The 19,087-nt window shown below is 38.1% G+C and overlaps 2 protein-coding genes, 1 long non-coding RNA gene and 1 pseudogene across 4 annotated transcripts; 2 read left to right on the top strand and 2 right to left on the bottom strand.

Annotated features, from left to right (window-relative positions):
• Positions 1-1,686: 1,686 nt before the first annotated feature.
• On the bottom strand, positions 1,687-2,955 carry LOC137726701 (uncharacterized). Its single transcript, XR_011067663.2, has 3 exons — positions 2,817-2,955; positions 2,714-2,748; positions 1,687-1,819 (listed from the first exon to the last, which is right to left on the bottom strand). It is a non-coding gene; the product is annotated as an uncharacterized LOC137726701 (long non-coding RNA).
• Positions 2,956-4,475: 1,520 nt separating this feature from the next.
• Positions 4,476-7,767, top strand: LOC137721417 (prunin 1 Pru du 6.0101-like). The gene is made up of 4 exons (XM_068460512.2): positions 4,476-4,850; positions 4,992-5,452; positions 5,904-6,524; positions 7,187-7,767. Exons 1-4 carry the CDS (start codon positions 4,556-4,558, stop codon positions 7,577-7,579), a joined length of 1,770 nt encoding a protein of 589 aa, XP_068316613.2. The 5' UTR covers positions 4,476-4,555; the 3' UTR covers positions 7,580-7,767.
• A 4,147-nt stretch (positions 7,768-11,914) lies between these two features.
• LOC137724747 (prunin 1 Pru du 6.0101-like) lies at positions 11,915-14,405 on the bottom strand. The gene is made up of 4 exons (XM_068463457.2): positions 14,061-14,405; positions 13,611-13,927; positions 12,760-13,305; positions 11,915-12,555 (listed from the first exon to the last, which is right to left on the bottom strand). Exons 1-4 carry the CDS (start codon positions 14,344-14,346, stop codon positions 12,154-12,156), a joined length of 1,551 nt encoding a protein of 516 aa, XP_068319558.2. The 5' UTR covers positions 14,347-14,405; the 3' UTR covers positions 11,915-12,153.
• A 2,630-nt stretch (positions 14,406-17,035) lies between these two features.
• Positions 17,036-18,962, top strand: LOC148696737 (uncharacterized; annotated as a pseudogene). The gene is made up of 2 exons (XR_015962559.1): positions 17,036-17,283; positions 18,460-18,962. The product of XR_015962559.1 is annotated as an uncharacterized LOC148696737 (transcript).
• The last annotated feature ends 125 nt before the right edge of the window (positions 18,963-19,087 follow it).

The following is a 19,087-nucleotide window of genomic DNA, read 5'->3' as shown; positions in this document are numbered from 1 at the left end:
TTCTAAAATTTTATTTTTAAGTGTCCCTTCACTCATTTTTGCTCTAGTTGACATACGATGTACCCAATATTTTCAATCATTTTGTCTACGTCCAACTTTCACAACCTTTTAGCACATATTTACTAGAAGAATGAGACAAAGAAGAATGAGACAAATATACCATTGTCTCAACAACCTCGAGGTTCCAATTGGCCAAATAACAATCGGAAAGAGCCACTACAATAAGACATGATAGTCATAACTCTTTAAACCCAACAATGTCTCAGTGTCCATTTTAACTTGTTTTGATATATTGCTAACATACCTGCCTAGAAATTTCACACTTTGCTGTCACTTGAAAAATTCCTTCTTGCCATCGGGTTTGAAAGTATATTTGGCATTCTTTTTCTTGTATTGACCATGGATTAACATAGGCCAGAGGTTGAATCTTATCCCCATTGTTTGCATGCCAATACGAGTCTTCATGGTGTCCTTCGATTTTTCGTCGAAGGTAGAGTCGTTCCCACCACATTATCGCAAACATTCTTCTCAATATGCATGAGGTCAGCAATGTGTTGGATTTTCAATTTTGACCACTATTCCAAATCAGAGAGCATACTATTTTTTTATCCAATTTAGATTTCCATTGGTTTCAAACCTTCCCCAAATTAGAGCGTATTCAACTTGGACAATATTTCATCTCTAAATAATTCTCTTGGTCTAGGTTGATACTCTGTTTTCCAATCAAATGTTCAGGCTTGTTACGCCACTCGTGACCCCAGATGAGCCATTTTTGGTAAGCCAAGTAACATATCTTTCTAGCATGCTAAAAGGATGATTTGTCTTTTCTGCATGTTGGGCATGCCATATAACCTTTGGTACTCCGTCCCGACAACATACAATAAGCTGGGAAATCATTAATTATCCACAGAACTGCGACTTGCAAAGTGAACATGTCCCCATTGGACCTGTCATATGTTCGTATATCTTTTGTCTATAAATTTATCAACTCATCAATCAACGGTCGCAAATAAACATCAACAGTATCACTGAGTGATCTGTGCCTGGGTATTAAAAGACTCGTAATCATAAATTATTTATTCATGCACCTCTAGGAGTAAGTTATAAAGAAGCATGACCACTGGCCAAGTGTTGTGCTCATTCGAAAAATTTCCAAACGGATTGAAGTAGTTAGAATCAATTCATAACTTGACATTTGTTGGCTTTGCAACAATATATGGATGGATTTTATCAAATCATTTTCTTGATTTGCCATAAGTTGGATGTTGCAGAACATCATCATCATCAACTTGTTCCTTCTTATGAATCTCTGTAATCTTGGCTTAAGTGAAAAATAACACCTTGTTCGGAATCTTATTCTTTTGAAATCTTGGCTTGTTGAACTTATGAAAATTATCTAACTTCTCGAATTAACCGTAAAACAATACACAATTGTTTGTGCATGCATAGATCTTGTCATATCCCAACCTGAGATCTTCAAGATCTTCTTTGAGCCATAATGACTTACAAGCAATGCATTTGGTTTCGGAAGCATACTTTTAACAATCCCCATCATCATATATATTGTAGTTATGATTGGTCATATTACACTTTACTTTCATGTGCATAAACTCTAGAATGGTTGTTATTACGAAAAACCTTCAAAACCAAAGTACATTCTCGTTGAGTTTCCTTGAGCAATTTATCGTAACTCTCGGGATCTGTGGACGACTCTTTGTCTATATTGAGTGAAGCATTAAGGAAAACATCATTCAATATGTCCATCACTTGGTCACCATCAACATGGCCAGATGAAGAGGGTTCATGCCTAACTGTCTCACTGCCGAAAGATGTTGATGCTATAATGAGTGATTCTCTATGATAAGTCTAATTGGAGTAGTTGTATACTATCATATTCATATACAAGTGATATCGAACTTCATCCAGTGTCATCCAAACATAGTTGTTACATTTCATGCAATGACACCTCATACGACTCTAAGCACTGATATGTTTGCTTGCAAATTGAATAAAGTTGTCGATCACATCCAAATATTGGTCACAACTTCTATCTTGCAACTTGATCCACTCTTTGTCCATTGTGTTTGATTTTAGAGAATTTAGTCATCATAATAATTTGATACGCTTCATCACTACTTTATGCCTCAAGTAATAATCATATCTCATTTCAAAGTGCACTTTCTGTGTTGCAGTTTGCAATTCACATGACTATTTCTTATAGTAAAAAATTCGATAGCCTCTCCCTAGGTTTCCAAGTGCACGACGTAAATATTACAAACAAATATCTAGTATGCACTCGAAGAACGTTATGGTGATACAACTGAATTTTTCATGATGAAACTTAGCCATGTTCACCGCAAATCCTAAACACATACTAGTGCATTCCCAAACTGTCCGAACTGTACAATTCAAGAATCAGTTAAATCACAGAGTCGCATACTACGTCTACACGCGCATCCAACTGAATCTCAATCGGGTCTAAGTTTTTTTTGAATTTATTATAAGAAGTTAATCAACATAATTAATTTCGTATAAATGGTTATGAAATTTTAACAAATTTTACACCACGATTTCTAGACTAAAGCTGCACAAATTAAATTTGCGTAACACACAAACTCAAAGTTTCACATAGCACATAATTTTGAACATACATATATATCACAATTAAACAAATTCTAACTAACTAATTTATAATTAAGAGAGAATTACATACCTTTCTTTTAATTTACTTCTAATCCAATCACAAACCTACAAGAATCAAAATTAATTAATCACATTCAAATAAAAAATTATTCAACAAATAAAAATAAACTAACCTTAAATTAATTGTGAGAGGGAGAGATGAAGGAGAAGGTGTGAGTGTTAGAGAGAGAGAGAGGGGCATGGGGTTTGCAGAAGTAGCGGCGGTGGCTGGGGTAGGAGGACAAGAAAAAATGAGAAGAAAGAAGAAGGCACATACCTATTTGAGAATAAGGGTTTGCCCGACGAACTATCTCGTTGGACAAGTATTAGGACCATGTCAAGCAAAGGCTTTTTTGGTGGATTTTTAACACGTTATCGTAGACCTTTAACCAATGACGTGAAAGCGTGGGCCGATGAAGAGGCCCATCAGATAAAGGACACCTAGCCGACAAGCACAAGTTCGTCGTGCAAACCTTAAGGTATTACGCACCTCTTTTTTTTTTTTTTTTTTTTTTTTCTTGGTGCTAAAAACTTGCCAGCCGAATATAACCTTGCACGACAACTCTGTTTCGTCTCGTACAATTTTTGAATAAACCCTAAATGTTGTTTAGCTTTGCACTATCAACTCAAAAATTTGTCCGGTAAAAGATCTTTATCCAACAAAATGATGTTGGTCGGGCCATAGATTTTATAGAGCAACCCCAATTTTCTGGTAATTTTTTCCACAGCAGGCCTGCCCAAATTTGATACTTAAATATTGAAATCAAAGGATTAATAACTAATCGGAGACTTTAACGTTTAAGTCAATATCTAAATGATGGTTTCCAAAGACAATTAACTATGTCAATAAATGTGGTCAAAATTAAGAAATTTGAGTAAAAATAAGATTTTCTTGTCAAATTTTAAGAAAGACATGACTTCTTACAAAAATCCAAACTGCATACCGCAGGTAAGCAAAAGAATAATATTCGGGAGACCAAATTTTAAACTAAATTTGCAAATCAAATGATGTATTACCAATAGGAAATAAATACGTTATTCTACAATTCAATAATCCAATCATTAACATTCAGATCATTAATATACAAAATTTAGTTTAAAAATTTAGTATTCCTAGCATTACTCTTATCCCTAATCAAAGTTAACAAAATTCACCATGCATACTGCATATTCAGACGGGGTGCAGCCTTAATGAGAGAGTTTGTTTTTTCCATTAGGCAATTTTATTAGATCTCAATATATCCGTTCATTTTAATAATCTTCCCCTATATCAGACCAGATTCAAGCCAATAAATTTCATTTCTGATAAAGACAATAAAGCACAACCACCTTCTGCCACATATATATGGATGAATTTCACATGTTACCGTAGCTAGCACATACACCATCAGATATGAACAAATGCAAGAAAGACAAAACAAAAAACGCATCCAAGGGTTCCCATTCCCTAACATGAAAAGATATATCTGATATAAAAAAATTTGAAAAAAACCCAAAACAGTACTACTAGCTAGAAACATATCAAGAACTTGAGATCAGGGGGACACGCGAACCATGCATGCAAACAGAGCTCTGAGCTCTTCATTTTTTGTAATCTTCTCTGAAGCGAAGAGCCACCTGCCCTGCAACAAAAAATGAGGTGTAGGCAATTCAAAGCAACTTAGCCATGCAAAGAGAAAAATGTCGAATGATGCCTTACACACATATGCATACGTGTCCCTACACATATGCATACGTGTCCCTCCTCCTCCTCCTCCTCACCCTATAAATACCAACGCCTTCTACTCGCCACTTCCACCATCTCAAACTCAAAGCAACATATCAACTATCAACTTAGTAGCTTTCACTGATCACTCCCTTTGCTTTCTTTACCATGACGAAGTCTTTGGTGTTTTCTCTTTGCTTGCTTCTTGTTTTCAATGGCTGCTTAGCAGCACGACAGCAGTCCCAGCAGCAGGGCAAACAGAATGAGTGTCAGCTCAACCAGCTCCAAGCTCGGGAACCTAGCAACAACATTAGGGCGGAAGCCGGGCAGATCGAGACATGGAACCACAACGACGATGACTTCCAGTGCGCTGGTGTCGCCGCTGAGAGAATCACCATCGAGCGCAACGGCCTTCACTTGCCTGCCTACTCCAACGCCCCTCAACTCATCTACGTCGTCCAAGGCAATGTCTAATTATATTAGTCAACATGTTAATTAATTACTAAACTCTGTAATTACCTGAAATATTTACTTTGTCCGATATGTAAATATACCGTTGTATTAAAGAAATATTAAAACATTTAATGTATGATTGTTCATGCAGGTAGTGGTGTTCTAGGAGTCGCTTTCCCTGGGTGCCCTGAGACATTCGAGGAGTATAAGGACCAATCTCAGCAGCAATTCCAGAGAGGCGGCCAAGAGCAGCGTGAACAACAGGAACAACAAGAAGAGCAGCAGAGACGTCGGCAAGAGCAACAGGGACAACAAGGACAGCGAGGCCAGCAGGAACAGGAGCAATCGCGCCACCAGCAAGGCCAACAAGGGCGGCAACAAGAAGGCCAGCAAGGCCAACAAGGGCGGCAACAAGAAGGCCAGCAAGGCCAGCAAGGTCAGCAAGAGCAGCAAGACCGCCACCAGAAGGTCCGCCGCATCAGGGCTGGTGATGTCATTGTCATCCCCGCCGGGGTCGCCTTCTGGACCTACAATGACGGCGACCAGGAGCTTGTTAAAGTCAGCCTCCTCGATGTCAGCAACGACCACAACCAGCTAGACCAAAACCCTAGGGTACTATTAACGTGCTTAATTACCTAATGAATTGATTTTTTTTTAGGAACTGTTATTAGTACTTCAAAAATCTTATAAAAAGTTTGGAGTGCTAATAACAATTCCTATTTTTTTTTTTTTGTCAAACGATATATTTGTTAGATTAGGAAGTTAACCGGTTTGAACTCAAGTCATGATGCAAAGGCAACATTCCTCTCCATCACTGTAGTAGAGGGCTACGGAGGGCCACTAGCTAATGAATTAATTATTATTTAACAAATTCCAGCTTAACCAAAACCCTTGGTTATTATTTACGTCCTAACTTAATTAAATAAACATAAAAATGGAGGTTGTATCTCGCATACAATTCATTCGTGTCTAATTTTTGTTATGAAGTGCAAATGCATGATCGACCTCATTTATTGTTAATTTAATTAGTTAACTAACTTGTTTTTTATTTCAAAAATTGTAGAAATTCTATCTCGCTGGTAACCCAGAGAATGAGTTTGAGCAACAAGGCCAGAGCCAACACCGCCAACCACGCCAATTCGGGCAGGGCGGCCAGAGAGAGCAGCAACAATTTGGGCAGCAGGGACAACAAGGACGACGACAACAACAACAACAACAAGGACGCCAACAACAACAGGGCCGCGGCCAGCAGCAACAAGGAAGCAGCAACAACGTCTTCTCCGGTATGAATACTCAACTCCTCGCCCAGGCACTCAATATCGACGAAGAGACCGCCAGGAGCCTCCAGGGATCAGAGAACGACAACAGGAACCAGATCATCCAAGTCAGAGGCCAGCTCGACTTCCTCCAGCCACCTAGAGGCCGACAGCAGCGCGAGCACGAGGAGAGGGAGCAGCGCCAGGTTGAGCAGGAGAGGAGGCAACAAGGCGGACAGCAGGGTTTGGTGGCGGCCAACGGCCTCGAGGAGACTTTCTGCTCCATGAGGTTGATTGAGCACATTGGCAACCCTCAGCGCGCCGATGTCTACTCTCCTCAGGCAGGCCGTATCAGCACCCTCAACAGCCTCAACCTCCCCATCCTCAGTGCTGTCCAACTCAGTGCCGAGAGAGGCTTCTTCTACAGCGTAAGTAAAATAATTTACATGCATAGATACCTTTTATGAAGTATTAATTATTATTTTTGAACAAAAAGTATTTTTTTATTAATTTAAAAGAATATTGATATTTGAACAATTTTCTTTTAGTATAAAGTGGAAGAGTAATGCTAGGGAAACTCAATTTGGAGAGCGTTGATAGACGTGTTTATTTATATTGATGACACATTATTTAGTTTGTAAATTTAATTTTCAAATTGAGTCTTCCTAGCATTACTCGAAAATCCATTGTGGTTTCTATTATCCCTAAAGAGGTAGACTAAATTTCTACACTAAACCTTATAAACTAAATAACACGGAAGATGATGATTACATTATTACTTCAGTGTGATTAACGTGCTTATTTTTATTAATGACACATCATTTAGTTTACATATTTAGTTTATAAATTTAATCTACTTAATATATATTACCCTTACCCAAAATCTAAATGATCAATCAGAGACAATACAAATAATTTTATTCCAATTTCAGAAATTAATATTAAGGCTTGCAGAACTCATTTTTCTTTAAAGAAATGATGCAAAACAATGTGATCACCTTGCAACACAAGCCATTTTGTTCTAATTCAGTAATTAATTAATTATATATGGACGTGACAATGATTTATGGGGATGATTTTTGTCATGCAGAACGGTATCTACACCCCACACTTTAACATAAACGCCCACTCAGTGGTCTACGTGATCAGAGGAAGCGCTAGGGTTCAGATCGTGAACGAGAACGGCAACCCGATCTTGGACGACCAAGTGCAGGAGGGACAATTGTTCATAATTCCCCAGAACCACGGAGTGATCTCGCAAGCCGGCAACGAGGGATTCGAGTACATCGCCTTCAAGACCAACGACAACGCCATGCTCAGCACTCTTGCTGGCCGGACTTCCTTACTCCGCGCACTGCCGCTGGAGGTGCTCACCAACGCCTACCAGATTGAGCGCCAGCAGGCCCAGCAGATCAAATACAACAGGGCGGAGAGCATTGCCTTGAGCTCCAGCCAGTCTTTCCAGAGGAGGGCAGTTGCGTAAATGTATGTTGGATGAATGGGAAGAATGTAGTGAGTGCGGCACGTAGTGTTTTTTTGGAGCTATGAAGTGAAGAGAGTGAAAATAAATAAATAAATAAATAAAAGGCCTTTAAACTACAAGTAAATAAGTACTACGTGTAACCTTATGCATGTAATAATCCGATCTAATGAAATTTTCCCTTCCCTAAACATGGCTTTGGCTCGATTGTTGCAAATTAACAACCTTCAATTCATAGTGTGTGAAATGAGAATATCCATAATTCTCTTGACCAATAACTCTAATTAAGAAACAATAATAATTTTGTCCACGCAAATTACGTGTTCTTTAGGATGGGCATGAGCTTTTTCAAAAAATGTACTGTTTGTCAAAGTATTTCTTGGATATATCCCTGAAAGTGAAAATGTCCACTGATTGTACTGAGCTCTCCGACCTCAGATGACCACTGATTGTCTATGACTTCCTCTTTGACGGCCGCATATATAGGCATACGTAGGCTATCCATGGCTACAGAGCAAGAGAGTCACAGTTGTTAGAATTGTGGGCAAGAAACCTATGGCCTTATCCCTTTTTTTATACTAGTGGATATACGTACAGGCACCTAAGTCTAATCTCAATTGTGTCACTAAAACCAAGAAATGAAAAAAAAAAAAAAAAAAAAAAAAAAAAAGTCATTGTTACAACCGGTCTGGTGTGAGAAACATTCATGTCCTTCGATGTCTAAATTAGACTTAATTAGTAGGCGTATCATAATTCAAGAGTTTAAGTTTTTCTTGGATAGGAACAGTTAGCTCTCGTGATTGAGGGTGAAATCTCCTTTGTAATAACGAACTTGAGCATATCGCAACTCGTAAGAGAGACACATGGCATTTGTTTATCGGGCATGATGTGACCTTTATTCCGTACACCAAATTCACTAGCCGCTTGAATGAAAAAGATTTTTTAGTGTAATCGATACATAAAATGATATATTATGTGTCACTATATAAGTAGTGGGATGTGTGTGTTAAAAAGTTAATAACTTGAAATATAAAATTTCCTACCACTCATACAAAAACACATAGTGTACTACCTGTATTTTAGTCACAATAAAAAATTTCTCATTGAATGGAGAGACGTCAAAAACGATGCAATTTAGAGTCAATGATTTGTGATCACTAATTGTGTCAATCGTTAAACTTGTGACCAGCCCTAGATTGATGGTATGATTCCTCCATCAGTTGAAACTTACCTTATAATTAGGCCATGTTATGTTTAGTAAGTTTCTCGGTCATGCTTGGCCTCAGTGTGTCTGATCCGCGGGTCCAGTAGACTTCCTTCCTTGGTCCATGATCCGAAACTCACCAGTTCACCTGCATCAGTTGATGTAAGCCAGATCACACATATCTTTTCTGTGGGAATTTGAGGGACAAATCGTTAATGAGGTTCTCCCAGGCTACGTGTATATATCTCATTGCATGGTGAAAATGAATTTCCAAATTAATAATCAATCCGCGTGTTGCCAACTTTTTTTCTTTTCAAAAGAGAAACAACATATTTTATTCCATGAAGGGGAAAATAAAAGATTCTAATACAAATGAAGATGATGACACCTAACATGTTAGAAACCAATGCATCTGGTGCAGAAGAGTATTTGCAAACAAGATTTGAAACTACAACATAATAATCTCAGATGTAACAAAAAATTAAGAGAGTCAGAAGCATTCATGGAAACCAATGTATCTAGTGTTGCAAAATCATGTTGTCAATATGACTACGGAGAAGGGTTAGCATTCTCTTTAGATTTAGTGTGATTCTACTTTGGCAGTGCATTATCTTTCCATTAAATCTATCCGTTGGCGTTTATTGGTTGATTGGTCTAACTATTGCACTATTCTTCCTTCCACGCGCATTCCAGTTTCTCATATTTATCATGAAGGTAATTAGGTGGCTGATTGTTTAGCGAACTTTGGTGTAGATAATGTTGGGATTCATTGGCGGGATTCTTGTCCTCCGTGAACATGCAGCTGCAACCTTTGTTCATGATCATTCACGGCTTCCGAACTTCCGGTTCTCTTAAGAATGATTTTAATGGCTTTCTCATGATCTAGATTTGAGTTTCATAAGTTCATTGTTGGTTTGAGCCTGGATCATTCTTTATTGCTCTACCATTTTCATTTTTATATGGTATTTGCTGAACAGGACTTTGCGGCTCCAAATCACCTTATGATCCCAAATGACAATTTTAGAGTGTCCAGCAAAATCAACCAGTTTACCTCCGGTACTCTAGTGAACCACCAAATTAACCACAAAACAACAAAACTCGCCTACAGCGAGACTATCAACTCACCTGAAGCGAGATGACTAAACTCGTCATGAGAAACAATACTTATACTGAGTTTCTGGAGTTAATACAAAACAAGACAGTTTCTGGAGTTATTACAAAACAAGACTTGAAAAAAAGAGGCAAAAACTAACAGGCAACATTACTCAACAAGATCCTCCCACTGATGATTTATATCCATGCAGACTAGATCGTTGTCGTCCAAACCAGATCCAAACTTGATCCTTCAATGCACCAATCGAGCCGAGAAATCTAGTACATGACTCGATTTGGATAGAAACAACTCATGACCCAAAAGCCTCAAATGCTTGCACAAATTAGAGAGCGGAAGAACCATTGATCCGTCCAAAAGACAGAATCAAGACAAACCAACACCAATGATAAGAGCTCACCGAGATGAAAGAGATGAAAGAGATGGTGAGGGTCCGACCATGAAAGACCGCCGGACGAAGGAGATGCGGTTCCCCGCCACAGACGCGACAAAATTATCTTAATTAATTGTTGGACCACTGCAAGTGGGCCTTTATAATAGTGGTAGAAAAGTGTTGTGCCCTTACATGATGACATGAGTTTAAACCCCGTCGGAGATTATCTAACATCTAACTTACTAACGTTATCACTCAACTCAAAAAAAAAAAAAATTGTTGGACCACTTAGTATTCGTTTATTTCTATGTTGGGATATTTTTGGTAAGGTTTTATGGTAGGATAAGGATTAGGATCCTAATTTTAAGTTTCGAGATTGTATTCTTTTGCTTAAAAAATGAAGTCTTTATATATATATATATATATATATACATTTTAAATAATCAGGAAGGAGAATATATGTTATGCAAAATGCAGTCCTTTTATTATGTAGCTGACGTAGTATCAGGTAGTGCTCCTCTGTTTTTAGTCAATCATATAAGAATCGGAATTACAATTATTTTTCTTCTTTTCTCTTTAAATTTTGGACACTGATCAGAATTTACAACTCTCTTATGTCAGTAGTGGAACCCTGAAAAATCTCTCCCCGTGTTGAGCAAGACAAGAATTGTTCCTGTATTCCACAAGGAAACAAACAATTTCGTATTCCTAATAAATATTATACTTTCTAGGCGCCCCTCCCAACTCCACTCACTGTTCCGTTTCATACATTTACTCTTAATATTAGTCATTTACAGTAAGTTTTGTTAGTCAAATTAAAGTTTTCTCTAACCCTAGTACCCGACGCACCAAAACCCAGAGAGACACAAACCAAATTAAGTACCAAAGGGTTTGGTTCTTTTCCATACATTGTTAAAGTTGAAATTGGATCTCTTTTCTTCTCTTTCCTTCGTTTATCTACCGCCCCCATGTACATACATAAAATTCTGGCCCCGCTCTTGAGTTATGTATATCAATCTTTTACTTGTCCAGAATTCCTACCTGATGAAAATGATGAATTCACTACCGTATAAATCCAAAGTTCTCAGACTTTGCATATATGGTCAAGATCAGTCGTTGATCATGAAAGCAGTTATGTATATCAATCTTTTACTTGTCCAGAATTCCTACCTGATGAAAATGATGAATTCACTACCTTATAAATCCAAAGTTCTCAGACTTTGCATATATGGTCAAGATCAGTCGTTGATCATGAAAGCTTTTGATTTTAGATAGTGCTATATTCACGCCTATTTTTACACCCTTATTAAATTTTTACCCATCTTTTTTAATTTATTCGCTTTGATGACCACTGAGAGAGATGTGTAAGATGTAAAATTGATGTGTGGATTGATTTTATGATCAAAGGATGCGTTCGTTGACTTTGTATTGTTGGAGGTTGGAACATACATATATGTATAAATTCATGTCTTGGTAATTTACTCAACGAGTAAGTCTAGTACTGCTGTATAGTTTATTAGTAATATATTTTTCTTCTTATTTATAATATATATAAAGTACTGTTTATAAATGTCTACAAGTGAGATATTTAGTTGGCTAATGCTTTTGATTTTATGATCAAAGGAGAAAGAAGAAACGAACTGGAAACCATGCACATGAAGGAAAATTTATTTAGATAAGCTAGATTATTACATGCATAAGCCTCCATGTAGCATTTATTTACTTATTACAAGCTAAGTTCACGCTCCTTTTAGCCCTAATACATACAGCCATTTATAAGGCCTGTTATTTCTCCTGGTCTTTCTACCTACCTTTATTTGTTACTAGAAAGCCCCAAAAAACAAAACATTACGTGCCGCATTAGGTAGATTTTAGGTATCTCATCACATTCATGGCATGATCGACCATGGTCGGCGTGAGGAAGAAGAGCTGGCGCTCAACACTCGGGTCTCCTGCCTGTTGTTCTTGAGATCCCTGACCTGTTGGCGGTCAATCTGGAAGGCATTGCGAAGCACATCCTCCGGTATCGCCCTCAACACGGCGGTCCTCCCTGCCATGGTGTTAATGAGGGCCAAGTCATTCGTCCTGAAGGAAATGTACTCGAATCCCTGGTTGCCTGCCTGGGTGATGACGGCGTGGTTCTGGGGAATCAAGAACACCTGTCCCTCGTTGACCTCGTCGTCCAAGATGGCGTCTCCGTTCTCGTTCACCACCTGAACCCTAGCATTGCCTCTGATCACGTATACAAGTTCGTTCGCGTTGAGGTTCCAGTATGGACTGTAGATGGCATTCTGCACAAAATTTATCCTCATTAGTAGTAGTATCCTTATATAATTTTTTCTTTCTATATACTGTTATTAGCAATTTTTTTTTTTTTTTTTTTAAACTTAATACATACAACAATTTTTATTTTTTCGAAATTCATAACCTCTTTCAAGAATATGTAGTAAATTATTTATTAAAAATCTAGTGTACCATCTTCTAACATTACTTACGTTGTAAAGGACGCCATGCTCGGCGCTGAGGCGGAGAGCGCTGAGGATGGGAAGGGTGCCGCTGTTGACGACGGAAACGCGGCCAGCCTGAGGGCTGTAGAAGTCGGCGCGAGAAGGGTCGCGGATGTTCTCCTTGAGCCTCATGCTGCAGAATGTCTCCTCCAAACTGTTGTCGCGGCCTCCTCCTCCCATCTGGCGTCTCCCTTCCTGCTCGCCCTGGCTGAATGGGCCGACGAAGTCGAGCTGGCCCTGCACCTGGACAATCTCGTTCCTGTCGTCGTTCAATCCCTGGAGCCTGTTGACGATCTCTTCGTCGACGTTCAGAGCCTGAGCGAGCATCTGAGTGTCGAAGCCGGCAAAGAGGTTTTTGCTGTTGCCCCCCTGTTGCTGCTGTCCACGCCGGCCTTGTTGGCCCCTTTCTTGCTGTCCACCCCGGCCTTGCTGCTGCTGTTGGCGGCCCTGCTGTTGCTGTTGGCGGCCCTGCTGATACCGTTGGCCTTGTTGCTGGCTGAACTCGTCTTGTGGGTTGCCAGCTAGATAAAATCTCTTTATATACAGAGAACAACAAATTACATAAAGCCGTGTTATTAACCAGTCAATAAATGGAGAGATTTTTTTAGTGAGGCAGGTACACGATGTAGTACATCACGTGTTACTATACAAATTCTGAGATATGTATGCTAAAAAGTAATAACTTAAAAAATAAAAATTTCTCCGATAAATGATGAAATTCGAACTCTGTGCACGTGAAACACACAAAACACATCTCCTAGTCAATGTGGGCAACGTTTGCATGCAAGATTAAAAAAAAATCGTAATTTTTATTAATTGTACTGCTTAATATAAATTACCCTAGGCTGTTGGTCGAGCTGGTTCTGCTCGTTGCTGAAGTCAAGGAGGGAGATAGCAACGAGATCCTGGTTGCCGTTGTTGTAGCTCCAGTAAGCGACACCGGCGGGCAAGGCGATGATGTCACCCTCTCTGATGTGTCGGACCTTCTGGTGGCGGTCTTGGTTCTCCTCGCTTTGCTGTTGTTGTTGTCCCTGTCCTCCGTGTCGTCGGGAGGGCTGGAACGGCTGGAATTGTTGTTGGTGCTGGAATTGCTGGTCCTGAGAATCCTCGAACGTCTCAGGACAGCCGGGGAACGCCACACCCAACACACCCCTACCTGTAAGAGCACAAATTAAAGTATTGTGCGTAAATGTGAATCAAACAGCAGCGCTCTAACATGAATGGATCATGCATATATGGATTGACTAATTAATTAAAAAATAACAACAAGGTGTTAGATAATAAATTACCTTGAACAATGTAGATGAGTTGCGGAGAGTTGAGGAAGGAAGGCAAGTGAAGGCCGTTGGGTTGGATGGTGCGTCGAACCATGGCAACGCCGGCGCATTGGAACTGCTGGTCGTTGGGGTTCCAGGATTCGGTCAGACCAGCCTCGGATTGAATCTGGTTGTCGGGCTCCCGGGACTGGAGCTGGTCGAACTGGCACTCATTCTGCTGCTGAAACTGCTGGTGGGACCCTAGAGAGCTGTTGATTATAAGAAGCAAGCAAAGAGAAAAAACAAAAAGCTTAGCCATGGGGGATAGATATATATATTACAGAAGGAGAGAGACTGCTTTGAGTTCGGATGTGGTGAAGCGGCGAGCAGGATGCGTTAGTATTTATAGGGGGAGGAGGAGGAGAGGGAGGGACACGTATGCATTTGTGTGTAAGGCATCTTTCGCCATTTTTCTCTTTGCATGGCTATGGTGGTTTGAATTGTTTACACCTCATTTTTTGTTGCAGGGTAGGTGGCTTTTGGCTTCTGAGAATAAACAAAGTTTGTTGAAATATGTGGCAACTAGTTGGCACTATCTCCCATTGTTGTCTTGTTTTCAAGTAAATTTTTACTAACTTGAACCTGTTCTAATACAAGAGAAGGTATGAAAATTCTGACATGCACCAACATATAGATAATTAAATACTCGGCTAAGACCACGGATCAACAATAAATGATTTAACGATAAAAAATACCAGTCCATAACTCTATATTATACATCAGTGCATATATACAGTGAAAGAATAATATTTGTCTTTCATTCTTTGGAATTAGCTCATTCCAACACTTATAAATAATGTATCTTAAATGTAGAAATTTTATAATTGAATTATTTTTTGAGAAGTGTTATTGACACTCCAAAAATCTTATTATACACTCCTCACAAGTGTATTTTTCTCTCCTAATATATAGAAAGTTTGGAATGTAGAATGAAATTTTTGGAGTGCTAATAACAATTCCTTTATTGTTTTTAACTTTCATTTGAATAATTCATTTTTTTAATAATTTTTTGTACCAATTAACATATTACCAATGATATATGTACCAATTAACATATTACCAATGAACCGTCTATTTATTTGATACATTTTGATGACTATACAATTTCTGTTTTCAATAATTTTTTGTAGAAATGATCATTAGACGAAGATTAAAAAATTAAACAGTTTCCATTATAAAATCATTACGATTATATACATTATTTACACATAAAAAAAAATAAGTTCATCCACTAGCAAAATGCAAAATACTGTTCATACTAAAATATTCCGAGAAATAAAAGCTAGTTTGCAATATGTGGCAACCAAGTGGGTACTCTATCTCTCTCGCCATTGCTGTCATGTTTAATATGAAGCGAATTTTTACTGCCAGAACCTGGTTCAGTTTTACAGGAGAAATAATTATAGCCGTTTTGCATGCATGGACCATGGTAATTAAAGTAAATTCTCAGGTGAAGCCATGCAGGCGTGCTGGTGAAAAACATGAACTCCAGCTGATGGTTTCTGATCAGCTTTGGTTCTATCCCAACTCTTCTTGCATGTTCCACATTGTTCCATATCTTCCTCAGTCTCGATCCATCATCATCTATATATGATAATTTCTGCACACTTTTTTTCTTTCGCTTCACTACACCCACCTACTTAGTATTGACTTTAATATATATATATGGCAAATTAAGTGACAAATATGCAGGCGTACAAATTTTTATTTTGTTTATTTTTAAAAGCGTGACAAATATACATCTGTGCATATTCTATAATGTAATATGTTTTTAAACAACTCTCATATATCCTTCAACAATACTCATATGCTTTACACAAGAAAAGGAAGGGGATGGGAGGAAAGATAAATTGGAGGGGAGAGAATCTCCAATGAATATATGTTCACCCTTTTGTTGTTGTGTTATCAATGAAAAGCACAATCAAGTTCCAACACTCTCAAGTCCAAAGCTTTTTAGCACGGGCACCAAAACACAATGAGAAATGCTAATTAAAGAGACCCTCTTAAAAGTGGAATTTTTTATGGACTCTCTATCTCTTCATATTTTTGGCATAATATTTTATAATGTTGACATGTAAATTGACGTTAAACTATGAAGTGAGAAAGAGTATATGGAGAGTTCCACTATGAGGAGAAATTTTTAGTTGTGACGGGAATACGGATGGTATACCACGTGTTTTTATGCAAGTGGTGGAAAATTTTAATTTTTAAGTTATTAACATTTTAACACACATAACCCACCATTTCTATAGGGACATGTAGTGTACCATCTTATGTGACAGTCACACTGAAAAATCTCTCCACTATGAGAGTCTCTTTAGCATTTCCCAAAGACAATCACCCTCCACGTGTAACCAAACTTCCATAAAACATTGAACCATGAGTACAAGTTAAAACAACATGTATTTATACGTCTTCGTTGAATCACATACATTTAGGGAAATCACATTACGAGTTTGACATAAATATCCATACCCTAATAATGTGATTAAGAATATTGAATTAGAGAAAGATCGGATTGCATTCCAACTGAATAGATTCTCTAAACCATTCTATATTCGCTTGGGTAGTATGACACATGACTACATATCACTGTGACTTGTGAGCCCTCTCGAAGACTAACCACATAGTCGTAGATTGGAAGAATTAAAAGAATGTTTTAATTTGACAAGTGATTGCAGTAGTACTAATCACCTTACTGCCTCGCAAGTTAAAACCTAAAGGGTCGTACACCGATACGCTAGTGTATTGAGATAAGTAGGGAATGAAGGAAACAATTAGTTAAATTAATAAAATAGAGGTGAAATTAATTAGTGTCTTAATTCATCATACTATAAGAAGTCAATTTTGGGCCTTGGGTTTGCGGAGTCCATTGGACCATCCCTCTATGTATGGCCCAGTCTACAAGTGTTGGGTGAGTACTTTCATGTCCCAAAAAAAAAAAAACAAAAAAAAACAAAAAAACTTCGAAAGGAGGAGCGAAAAAGACGGACCAAGTTTGAAACCGAGTCAAGCTCCATAAACTCAGATCCCGAACAGAAGACAGACAGAAACCCCACCACCAAAAATGAAGCATATCTTAGTTCAACTGAGTCAACTCGTTCTTCTTCTTCTTCTGCTACTTGTTGGCTGCTCTGTTCCCACAACAATGGCCAGGATTTCTCTTCACAAGAACAACAGGAAGATGCACTCCTCAGTAAGCAAACCTCTCTCTAAACTCCTCTCTCTTTTTTCTCTTTCTTCAGTTGGGATCGATGTGTTGGGGATTAAATTGTAATTGGCGTCCGTGGTTTAACTACATTTTCACTGTTTTTTTTTTTGGATTATTTTTTTTTATTGGTCCTTGTAGTTTCATTATGTTTTCGTTTTAGTCCAATCCTTCATTGAAAAATAGAAAATTGAAGTATTGGTTATGAAATAGCATTAAATATATTTGGTTTCTAAATTAAAATTTTAAAAATTAATTAAAACTATAAACGGAATTTAACAGAAAAATGGACCATTACTCAATACTCGTTTAGGGCAATTCCGCGAGAATTTCCGTCAAAAGTAAGCACGTGCTTGAATCAGACATCTGCTTTGTTTAGATTTACTAAGCAAAAGGATTTCACGTCCTTAGACCAACTTCAATGGTGGGCTAAAAGCTAAATTACCCCCCAAAATTTCCCCTCAAACGCACTCCAACCCAAGGGGAAATTTTGAGCTAAATGCTAAATGCTAAACCAATGTCAAATTTCCCCCGACATTTAGCCCAGAAATCGGGGTGGACTCTACCCAATATGTATCGGAATTAAATTTTTTTAGATTAAAATGTTCATAAAATTAATTTACGATAGTCTACATATTTATTTTTAAATTTAATTTAACAAAAAAAATAGCCTAAATTCATTCTTTAATAATCCCGGGCTAAAATTTTAGGGTAGAATGGTTGGAGTAGAAAAGCTGTTTTTGGGCTAAAAGCTAAATTTTTCAGGCTAAAAATTTTGTCTTTTAGCCCAACCATTGGAGATGGTCTTAGTTTTGGAAAATGGATCATTTCTCAATCTCTTCCACTTAATCTCCTCATTAAACAATTCGGACTTTTAAAATTTGATCCAACGACTACAAATAGAGTTCATTCTAAAAGTTATAATAACTTTAGTTGTTGGATTAAATTTCAATGATTTGAATTGTTTGATGAAGAGGATTAGGTGGAAATGATCGGTCCTTAGTTTTGAAGGAAATTCTTACGGAGTGGCGTAAAGGTGGTAACCAGGTGGAACTAAAAGGATGAAAATGTAAGTAAAGAAACTATGAGAACAAAAGTGAAAATTCAAAAAAATTACTGCCCTATTACTATTAGTTCAATTCAGCCTCTCTGTTGTTTGCACAGGTATTGGGGGAGCAGGAGGGAGGCGTGGCCGAAGATGGTCCCACAAACATCGACAGTGTCAAAGATGTTTGGATCAAGAGCATACAAGCGTTATAGATCTGATCTGACATTGCTTGAAGCGACGGTCAGGAATGACGAGGAGAACGTTTACCCTAGGCTGCTGAAGCAGGCGAGTGCAGCACTGGTGAACTCTTATGCAAGAAAAAGGTATCCTTACACAGCTTAGGAGGTCAAGACTCTTTTGATCCAAGCTTTGGTGTTTGAGAAAGCAGCTGCCCTTCAAGCCCATCACTTTTCTACTGCCAATGAGGCTTGTCATTAGCATTAGCAAGCAACCCTTGTCGCCCTCTTCATGTTTCAAGCGATATTCTATTTTAATCTGAATTACGGTAATAAAAATTCAAACATAAGTGTAGAATTAGTGCATGCTGCTTTAATTAACTTGACTACATTATGATTTTGTTTGTATGGACGTTAATACTAGTAGAATACTTCATTCTTAAGAGCGATATTCTCTTTCGTTTTACGCTGCATAACCAAATCACAACTCTTTTTTCACTCTTCCTCACTACAACTCAAAACATTCCAAAACATCTGCTCTCCACCACTACGACGTGTTTGTAACATC

Source organism: Pyrus communis, chromosome 5, assembly GCF_041283825.1.
Source record: "Pyrus communis isolate YQ-2024b chromosome 5, ASM4128382v1, whole genome shotgun sequence".
Lineage (NCBI taxonomy): Eukaryota > Viridiplantae > Streptophyta > Magnoliopsida > Rosales > Rosaceae > Pyrus > Pyrus communis.
Note: the sequence above shows the minus strand (reverse complement) of the source record. Positions and strands in the feature narration are given on the sequence as shown.